We start from the raw sequence: 11,546 nt of genomic DNA on the forward strand, positions 1-11,546 counted from the left end.
AGGAACAAGTAAGGTATTTAGACAATTAGTAAGTATTATGCAGTCAAATAGGCAATCTCAAACAATTCATATAGTATGCATATGATGAATGCCTGTCCCTAGTGGCTGATGGTATCATCTGTCGGTTATAGAGCCAACCCTACAAGTCCTGGCAGTTAACCATTGGACTGTCCCTCTGTCGTGTCTCCCCAACTTGAGTCATGCTCATTATAACTTGATCATAATCATGATCCATATCCATCACCCTCACTGGTGAATATTTATCCATCACCATCACTGGTGAATATTTTTGGGGGTGAGCTCGTCCGGGAATTTCACAGTGCCCGGCCACCCTGACGACATAGGGTCAAAAGAGCTTCAAGTCTCGACCTGGAGCACATGGTGGCTAGCCACTGCTTTCTCCCAGGGAAACTCTCATCTCCGATAATGGAAGTGCAACATTCACAATTTATTCAACAGCATATATATATGCATGTATACATAGCCATAATCATGGCTCCACTGTAACACGACAATAATCCAGCCATCCAGCTCACGGTTAAATCCATAACCAGCCGTTTCATTAACAATTACAGCCTTTCGGCCTATGGCATAACAAGCACTTCCACCACCATCCTCAGCATCTCACATAATCATGCTTGATCCTCATTGATCATTCATTTTTCCTTGCTTCACTCGCAAGTTACCACATTCACTAGCCTTTCTTCTCATAGCTAGACATATCATAATGATTTAAGATATAAGTGGTGAGATCGGAGGCTTAGAAGTATGAAATTTGGCTTTTAAAACACAAAAATCAACTTTGGGATGAAAATAGGTCCACGCGTACGCGCACTCCACGCGCACACGTGGATGGCCTCGAAAACTCATCGACGCGTAAGCGTCATGCACGCTAACGCGTGGATTGAAAACTAGTCAAACGACGCGCACGCGTCAACCACGCGTACGCGTGGATACTCTCGTGCCCCAGGCACAAAACTGGCACAGTTCTGGCATAACTCTCTGGAAAAATGGCTGGGCATTGGGTGCAGCACATCGGCGCGCCCGCGCACATCACGCGCACGCGTGGATGACGCTTTCGAGAAGAACGGCGCGTACGCGCGGGGGTCATTCTGCTAAAAATTTTTCTAAGTTAAAAGCTGCAGAATTCACAGTTTCAACCCTCAATCTTTCGACGGACATAACTTCCTCATTTTAAATCGTTTTTCACCCGTTCTTCAAACGGCAGGGACATCCCAGATCCAATTTCCTTTCTAAACAGATTTGGTACAAAACAAAGATCCGTAGTCCAAGTTATGTCCCGTCAAAGTATGCCCAAAAACCATATTTTTCATACAAACCCACAACATGCCATTTCCAAAACAAGCCATATTCAACTCTTTTCAAAATCAATCAAAACATGCCAATTTCATCCCTTTTCTTTGAAATCAATCAATATATATCAAATTCAACATCAAGCCTCCTCAACTCACACATTGACACATTACCACAATTTACAAAATCACTATCTCATCTTTTTAACCCACTTCACCCAAGTGGCTCAAACTCAAACATATTGACATATCATATACTCTTCCTCATGCCAATTCTCAACAACACCAATTCCAATAAATCATCATTGTATACAATCAATATCATACTCACCATCAACATGGTTCAACCCACAATTCAACCATAACCAATCATCAAGCATATATCACAACATGCATATTTCTCATACATCATACCACCAAGGCAACAATAATCATCATCACATATATGACCACATCATATATCTCAATCATTCAACAACATCAACCATTCAATGCGTATCTTAGGGCCTCTAGCCTAAGTATTTCCTACCACATTACATATTAGATACGGGAAACCGAAACCATACCTTAGCCGATTTTCCAAGCTCAACCGGAGCACTTCCAAACCACTTATCCACAAGCTCTCAAGGCCTCAACGCCTCCAAGAATAGATTTTTCACCACCAAATCCCTTTTTCAAGCTTTTCAAAATCACCACTCAAGCTCCAATATTAACATATACACAACCTAAGCCACAATCATTATACCCATACACAACATCTCAATACCCAAACATCATAGAATAACAAATTAGACTAGGGTTGAGAATCTTACCACACCCAAGGTCCAAGGAGACAAGATTAACCTTCTTCAAGAGAGTTGGGTCCTATAACATCAAAGAGCTCAAAATCTCAACATTTTTGCTCATAAAACTCGAAAACAAGGCTGGAATTTCGAAGAGCAAAATGTGGCTTACCTCAAGATTAATTGTATGGGTTTTGTAGAGCTCTCCGCGGTGAACGCGTGGCCGCAAACGGAGCGGCAATCGGAGCTCTAGATCAAAAGTTATGGTGGTTTGAAGATCAAGTGAGAGAAAGAACTTGAGAGAGTGTTCTTCCCTCTATGGCCTCCATTTTCAGCATGTGAGTGTGTTTAGTGAGGAGAGAGAATGCTGAAAACTAGGGTTTTGGTCTAGTTATGTTGGGCCAAGGGCCCACTTTGGGTCCGGTTGGTCCGGTTTGGCCCATTCGGTTCAATCTTGGTCCGATTTCTATAAAATTGGTACCGAAATTCTTGTCTCAATCTCCTCTATCATATTTAACCACAAAAATCACATTTTGGGCTTTCTAGAATAAATTCTCATTTATAGACTAATTAGCCGTTATTTAACCGGGTTTTACAATTATCTCTATTAAAGTTTGATTAATTAAATTTTAATAATTTATGATTGTTTTTTGTAATTGAATGAAATTGATAACAGATTAAAAAGGAATTAATAGCTCCAACAATAAAATTAGTTAGTAATAGTGCTCAAAGTCTTTTGGTGGATGAATTAGAATTTGGACAAATTTTTTTTGTTTTTCTAATGTGTGAAAATTTAATAATTTAAAAATAAATTAAGATAAAAAAGATAAATACATTGATATTAGAAATTTGATTTGTATAATTGAAAAATTATTTGGTATTGAAAAGATTGAGAAGGGTTTGAGAGATGTTTGATTTAGTTAGAATTCTTGAAGGGTGAAAAAAAATATGAGTTTTAGAGGAGGTTTTGTCAAAATTTTTGTAAGAATGAAAATGAAATTGAAAAGAATGATAAACAAATTTGTGTTGCCTAAATAAAAATATAAGATTTTGTCTTGGAGGCTAATTAAGTAATTTCTATAAAAGAATTATGTTTTGGAGCGTTTTAGCGAATTTAAAGTAATAAAATTGATTATTTAAGGTTAAACAAAAAATGAGTTTGATGATCGTGTTAAACTGTGAAATTGATTTATGAATTAACTTACTTGATTAACAACGAAAAGAATAAATAAGTAATTAAAGTTAACTTGAATAGAGATTTAATTAATTAAAAATTTTAAAAACTAATTAATTATCAACTCAAGAGTTGAAAATAGAAAGTGTGAGATGAGTTTTAAATGGAATTAAATATAAGAGTTGAGGAAAAGAGAGTTATTTAAAGAATATGATTACAAAGTTGTAGTTTTCAAGTGTTATAAGATAAATATTAAGGACCTTTAGCTATATTCTAAATTGAACTTGAGGATGACGAGAGTTTGGATTGTTACCCATAAAGTGAATAATTGAGCAATGATTGAATGAGATTGAATGAGGAAAATATGATGTATTTGAGTTAGTTTGAGGTAGGTTATAAATAATTATGTTCTATCCGAATTAGTTTGCAACCTTAACCTCGAGTTTAGGGTAGTATTATTAGACACCTCAAACCCATAAAATGTATGTAACAACTTAAGCCTAACCGGTGGATATTAAAACATGCAGAATAGAAAGTAGAGTTGTGTTGATAGTTTTGATGAGAATTATATTTGTTATGAGATTGATTATGAGAAATGAGACTTGATGCGAGGTTTACGATAAAATGAAAGCGATATGAGACTTATGATAAGAACTTTGGTTAAGTTGAGATATATGCAGTAACTTATGATTTATGATGATGATTGCATTATTGATGATACAATTGCTAATGATTATGATTATGATAATGGTTTTGGTTGATAATGGTATTAGTAAGGATGTGGTTTTGTCTCGTTTGCATGATTATGATTGAAATGTGATTACTGATAGGCAAGGATGTGGGTTTTGTCCTACTTGTGTTACTAATGGGACACCTGCACCTAGTAAGAATGGTGGTTTTGTCCCATCCTTATTCTTTTTTATCGTAAGGGAGGTCGGGCACAAAATCCTTCGATTAGCTAGCCCCCAAGAGAAGGTGACAGGGCACTTTTTTTACGAGACCAGTTTATATATGCATGAGATATTTTTCTTTTGGAAATGCACGACAGAAAGACGATATCCAGGTTAGCTACCGGATGTGATGGGTCTGGCAATTTAACCGACACGTGAGCTCATGGCTAGTAGGACAGGCATACATCATATGCATTTGATTGAATTATTTGGGTGTATAATTTATTGTTGTGTTGTGCTTATGTGATTTATCTGATTATGTGATGTGTTATGTGCTTTATATATGTGCTTGCTTGTGTGATTTGATCGTTTGACATGATTGTGATTGCTGGTGCATGGAGGTAATGGAGGTTGAGGCGGATTAAACTCGATATTGTCCTTAGACTTTGGTTTATATCTTGAATGAATAGAAAAGAGAGATGATAGTCTATTGGGTAGAAAATTCTTAGGTGTGTCTCTAAGCTCTGAAGAAAATATTTAAAGATTTATTTTGCTTTTCCAGCATGGTTAAGAAATATTAAGATATACAATGGTATATATGATTTAAAAATAAAAGAATAAAGAATACAAGCTTTTATAAAGATAAATTTTTTTGAGATATGTGTTGATCAGGTGTATTTATTTCTATTACATTTGTGGTATTCTCTCTTCTTGCTGAGGACCGTGTGGTTTGATTCTCATCCCTCTATATCTCATATTTTTCAAGAAACAGATGAACGAAGCCTTCAAAAGAGTTTGCAGAGCATTGGGCGTGCTTTATTTGTTTTCTTAGATGTTCCATCGCCTTTGTTATTGTTATATCTTTTGAAAGAGGGATAAGAATTGTAATTATATATATTTATATATTATTTATATAAACTATTATAAATATGAAGTGTGGTTATGAATTATAATGTATTTATGTATATCAATGTGATTTGTTTTTAGAAGAAAATAAAGTGTATAAAAAATACATACCGATTTTTTCCAAAGAAAAGTCATTAAGAATTTCAGGTAAATGCTTCTACTTATTATAGTTATATATAGATGAGTAGTCGTACTATCCTCGCTAGCAGAGTCGGATAGCAAGTGTAACATTTTAGTGGTGAGAGTGTTACACAATCTAAATGACCAGAGAAAAATTATATCAAGGTTAAATCATAGAAGTTATTCTTCGATGGGTCAAAAACACAAAGATAATGCTGGTATTGGCATTTTAATTATATCTTCAGATGATATTCCTTCAAAGTTTTTGTTTGATCTAAAGTATCCCTGTCCTAATAATTTGGTTGAATATGTAGCGTTAATACTAAGTTTAAAGATATTGATTAACAAAGGAGCACAAGATGTTGAAATTTTAAGAGATTTTTTATTAGTGTTAAAATAGTTATCGAAAGAGTTTAAATGTGCAAATGAAGTGTGGGAAAATATTTTTCGATGATATGGAAATTATTGATACCATTTTGACAAGTGTCCTTAACCCATATCCCAAGGATGTTAAATGAAGAAGCAAATGAGTAGCTTAAATTATTTCAAAGTATAGAATCTCTCTCTGTACTATGGAAAAATTGGCAAAGGTACAATAAATTCTTGTACCAATTAGAGAAAGAGAGGTAATGGTCTATAAACAACTGGGATGATGATAATTGGAGAAAACCAATACATAGACTAATCGAAAATTAAAACTACAGTCGATGAATTTTGTGATATTTGGAGATGAGTTGTACAAAAAGAGTATTGATGGGAATGTCATGAGATGCTTAAGCAAATCTAAAGCTTTGATTGTTCTTGAAGTCCATGAACAGATTTGTTAGGATAAAAGAAGAAAATTAAAAAGTTATTTTTTTTGGATGAACAGTCATGATTGTCAGTTGCAAAAGTTAAAGAAAGCTAATGAAAAAGAAAAGCATAAGTTGTTGCTATAAATAGTGAAAGGCATACCAAATTGAAGTATTCGATGTAGATGTTGAAAGCTCGAAGCTTGGAGGACGACAATAACAGTAATGTCAACAATGACAAAGGCGTTACTTCAAAGAAAGAAGAGGGTTCTGGAAGGGTGAAATTTGGAATGGAGAGAAGAAAAATAACATTTGAGTTTTATATGTGTCTTGAAGATGAAATTTGAGAAATGGAAGAGATACAAAAAGATTGATGGGACGTGAAAGGACGTGTACACATTTAATGGAATCATGATAATAATGGCAGTTATTTGAAAAGTGAATTATTTATATTTGTAGTATCATGAATTTATTTGAAATAAAATTAATTGTGGCAAAAGATCGATAATCCTGCCTAGAAATAAAGCCTCGACAATGATGATGATCCTAGAAAAAATTTTTTAGGCTAGAAAGTTATCTAAAAAATGAAGCGTTCGATCGAAAAAGTTTCGATGGTGATCGTCTCTACAAAGGTGAAATTGGTTAAAGAAATTGGTAAATTTGGTGTGCAAGACAGTTACCTGGTCTACATTTGGTGAGAACAATTATTTTTGGTTTGCTCCAAAGTCGACATATGGCAAGATTGGCTGAAGATGTTTATAAACAGAGTGATAAGCAACTACTAAAAGATTAAAAATTCTCACTTAAAAACATACTTATTCTCTCACACATTCTAGCAATTTTTTATGAATTGTCTAAACTAATTCTCTTTGTAGGTTTCCTTCCACATGTTTTATTTTTTAATTTTGTATTTTTTCTTTTATGCAAATTTGTTATTTTAGTTGCATTTTATCAAGTTATTATCTTTTGTAATTTTTAATAATTCAGAATTCTGCAGAGTATACCTTGCACCGAAAACACTTTGAATTTCTTAAAGTGTTTGATTTAAATTTATTAAGTAAATATATTCTTGTTTCCTTGTTGGTTATTGATTCCGAAAACCCTTCTTTTTCTTCATCATTGATAAAGTAGAGATTTTAATAAATAAAAAACTAGTATTTGTAAAAAAAAATATGTTTTATTTCAAGTATTAGATTTCAAATCGTTTCTAAATATTTGCGATTGTTATTTTTTAATCATAATTCTTGATTATAAAATGTTTACCTAATAGGATGTATCATCCTAAATTTGTTTACAAAATAGACTAAACTAAACAATGAACATAAATAATTTTTACATTGGCCTATTACATTTGATATCACTGAGATTAATAGGATCTCTCTATAAAATCAAGAGTTAGTTACTCAACATTTTCTATTATTCCATCACTACTTGATGTCTAAATATTACTCCAAATGACTTGTATAAATTATACTCTTGAAACCTTTGCAAATCCCTATGTTACCTCCCTTGAAGGTTAGCTATCTGAGAAAACAAAGCAGCATTAACATCTTTGATATCACCCAAATTATCTGCATTATCAATATCATTATCCACCACATCACAATTTCCATTTTGCCCTCCTTGTTGAGAACAAATTAAATTCTTCCCGCTCAAATTATATTCTGGTGCATCAACATGTGATGCACCTTCTTGTAATTGCAAAGCACATTCCAAATGCCATAACACATCACCAATGCTAGGCCTATCAGCACCATGATCCTCCAAACACCTCTTAGCAGCTCCCACAAACATTTTTAGGGATTTAGGGTTTATACTCTCAAGAATGGAGGGATCAACTACCTCATGAACCATGCCTCTCTTGCAACGTTCCATTACCCAATCAACCAAGCTAACTTGTTGCGTCGAATTCGGACAAGTCCATATAACCGGCCTTCCACACAGAGCCTCAAGAAGCACCACACCAAAAGAATACACGTCAGATTTCTGTGTCAATTTCAGCTTTCTGAAGTACTCAGGATCAAGATATCCAAAACTTCCCTTCACTGCAGTGCTAACATAAGCTTTGTTAGGGACGGTTTTCGACAATCCAAAATCCGAAACCTTGGCGACGTAGTTTTCATCTAAGAGGATGTTTGTAGTCTTGACATCGCGGTGAATGATACTCTGCGCTGCGCCGGTGTGGAGATAGTACAATCCGCGAGCGGCGCCGATGCAAATCTCGAGCCTCTGTTTCCAAGAGAGGGGACGGAGGTTGGCACCGTAGAGGTGAGAGCGAAACGAGCCATTAGCCATGTACTCATAAACAAGGATCATTTCCGAGTTCTCATCGCAGTAGCCTATTAGCGACACAAGGTGGCGGTGGCGCAGCTCAGAGAGCATGTCTAGCTCGGTCCTGAATTCCTTTAAGCCTTGTCCTGAACCGCCATTGGCTCGCTTAATAGCCACATTCATGTTGTCTTCTTTCAATCTTCCAAGATACACCTTACCGTAGCCTCCAACACCAATCACTCTACTTTCCTCGAAGTTGTTGGTGGCGCGTTGTAATTCGCTGAGATGAAAGAACCTTTTAGGCCCTTTTCTTGGAGAGCGAACTCTGGAAAACGATCTTGAATAGAATGGATGGATCATCCACCAAGTGAAGCCTGCTTGCACTTCCCAGCTTTTAGTCGATTTACTCATTTGAACACATGTCATTAATAGCAATACTAGGCCTATTAATGCCAATACCAATCCAACAAAAGCTAACGTCCGCATCTCCGCGTTGGGTGGAAAACTCTGCTCTTTGTAATCTCCATCCACGGAGAACAAACCGTCGAAGCTATTTGCCGAGTTGATCATCTTCATGATCTCGATTCCGTTCAAGATCGCGTTGCTTGTCCCGAGCTGGAGATCCTCGGGTTCCACCTGAACGAAGATGAAACCGTTTTCGACGGCGGAAGCGTTAAGGACAAAGTCTTGGTAAAACGCTGTGGCTAGTTCTCTGGTTTGAGAAGAAAGGTCCAAATCAGGCACACCAACCATACCATTGATGTAGACACTGAAGACCAATTGGTTGAGACTCTTGCTTACAATGTCGCAGAAATGCAACCTTATCAAATAAGAGTAGCTATTCTCCACGTTCATCATCCAACTTAGATTTACCTTGCTTTGAAACTGCATGTCTTTATGATCTTTAATCTGCACCGCCGTTGCGTAAACCAAGCTAGGAGCAATCAAATCTGCTCCACCGAATTCAGGGTATTTGATTCCTTTGTAAGGAACAGCAACGTTTACAGAGCCATTTGGATTCGCATTATAAGTATCATCAGGCTCCCATGTTCTTGTTAAGGTGTCATTGTTAGGGGCTATGATTGCGCCGCCGACGTTAACGCGGTACAGTACTTGGAACTCAGATTGCTGTAGTCCTTTGAATTCTCCGTGAGGCGAAACGGCGGTGGCGGAGTCGGAGATGAGCGTGTCAGGGGCGGAGACAACCTCTATTGCGTTGATGAATGCGAATGAGTTCTTTATGGGCTTGAACTTGAGAGAGAATCTATTCTCAAAGACGGTAACGAGATACTCCTTGAAAACAAGATTGTCGTTGTTTCTGGGAGAGAATTCATGGAGCAGAACAAAGTGGTTGGTGTGGACGGAGAATGAAGCGGTTGCGAGATCATAGGAAGGGTGAGGGAGAGCGTAGAAGTAAAGACGGATCCAGATTCGACCGCCGGTTCGGGAGATGTAGAAGGTGTATGTGGATTCGTCTGCGAAGATTCTAGCGGTTTGAAACAATGGAAGTGATGATGGAGGAACAAAAGAAGGCATGGTTATGGCGATTGGTGAGTGATTTGAAGCTTGGATGTCTTCTGTTGTGGATAGGAGGGACGTGGTTTGACGATCGGATTTGAAGGTTCTGCCATCGTTGAGGTGTGTGTGGTTGTAAGCGCCACAATCAATGAGGTAGTTAACATAGGGTGTGTAACAATTCGTGTGGCTTAAGAGGAACAAGAAGAGAAGAAGAAGCAGAAGAGAAAGGTGGTGGAGAAGTGGACGTGAAGACATTGTTATGTTTCGTAAATTCCAATACTGAGAATTGAATACAATACTCTACAATACATGAATAGTAATTAATTTTATGAATGAATTAATAGTCAGAAATTCAAAAAAGCTTAAGATATAGCAGTATTAAACTATTCATGCAGATATGCCTATGGTGTATACAGGATGGTAAAAGAGATAGACTTGTTCCGGATTTGGAGAAACTAAAGGGAATTATTGAAGAGAGTGTATATAGTTTGTTCACTTTGTTGGGAGGGAGTAGTAATAAAAGGAAAAAAGGAGTTTAAAGTTGGTTTGCATGTTGGGGGGTTTGTTTGTGTTAATGCATAGATAGAATAGCACAGAAATAGTTACTCTTATGGTTGATTAATGTAACTAAGGATGTAAATGAAACTGCAAAACGCGTTAACATTCATTGGCTTTCCCAGAATCACAGTCGGACGTGGTGAGTATAGTTAAAATGCAAAACCATATTTTTGTTCAAGAAGTAAATGATTCTGTTTGTTAGTATTCTATAAACCAATAGTTCCTATCACTTTGTTTTACCCGAGTATAAGGTTCAATTTTTCGAATAAGGGTTTATCTATCATTTACAAATTGAAATTTTTTTATTAAAAATATAAAAAATTGAAGGTATTGATCGGCTTGGCCATTTTTATTTTTATTTTTAACAAAAATAAAATATAAAAATATGTTTGGTGGAGTAATTTCACATCATTTTCAGGGTTAAGATGATTAAATATGACTTCTTAATAAGATTTTTATTTATGACAGTTTTAGAAAAATAAAACTAGTAATATTGATGGTGCTAAAGATAGTAAATTTTTAAAATGCAGAATATGATGTCTATATATATTTATTTAATTTATTAAAAGAAGATAAAAAATAATATTTAATTTAAAAAAATATAAAGATAAATAATTTTTAAATATTTAAAACTTATCAGCCAAATTCGGAAAATTTAGCACTAAACTTATAGACACTAAAATTTTTTTCAATTTTTAATGAAGACTGGGTAAATATTTTATGTATATAATAGAAAGTAATTAAAAAGTTAATAGTGGATGTTGGAATGTTCAGGCCCAAAGTATGTAATAGAAAGTAATTTAAAAGTTAATAGTGGATGTTGGAATGTTCAGGCCCAAAGCAGGTCCGAACTCAAAAAATTTCAATCCTGACTTGACTCGACAAAAACTGTAAGACGACACTTTTTTTTTTCTTTTCTTTCTTTTTCTTGGAATTTATTATTCTAACCAAGACGACGTATTTTCGCTGTGCTACGAGGAAGACCACTCTTCGAGTGCCTTCGCTTTCAATATTTTTCGCTATCATCGTCAACTGTTGGTATGTGCCGTTGCCAATCGATTGCGAGATAAGGTTTCTCGAAAATGACTTGACGTTGCTGCTGAAATTCTCTCCTGAATGCAGCCTCGAAGATATCACCGCTGTTAATGACTGAAAGCCTAATAATCATGGCCGCTATTACTCAAAGTTAATGTCCAGACTAATTTCTTACCAGAGATTGCTGA

At 35.6% G+C, this 11,546-nt stretch overlaps 1 protein-coding gene across 1 annotated transcript; it reads right to left on the minus strand.

Annotated features, from left to right (window-relative positions):
* Window positions 1-7,325: 7,325 nt before the first annotated feature.
* On the minus strand, window positions 7,326-10,290 carry LOC107470802 (probable receptor-like protein kinase At5g61350). The gene has a single exon (XM_016090224.3). The coding sequence runs from the start codon at window positions 10,018-10,020 to the stop codon at window positions 7,477-7,479; it is 2,544 nt and encodes an 847-aa protein (XP_015945710.1). The 5' UTR covers window positions 10,021-10,290; the 3' UTR covers window positions 7,326-7,476.
* Between the last annotated feature and the right edge of the window lie 1,256 nt (window positions 10,291-11,546).

This window comes from Arachis duranensis, chromosome 1, assembly GCF_000817695.3.
Source record: "Arachis duranensis cultivar V14167 chromosome 1, aradu.V14167.gnm2.J7QH, whole genome shotgun sequence".
Taxonomy (NCBI): Eukaryota; Viridiplantae; Streptophyta; class Magnoliopsida; order Fabales; family Fabaceae; genus Arachis; species Arachis duranensis.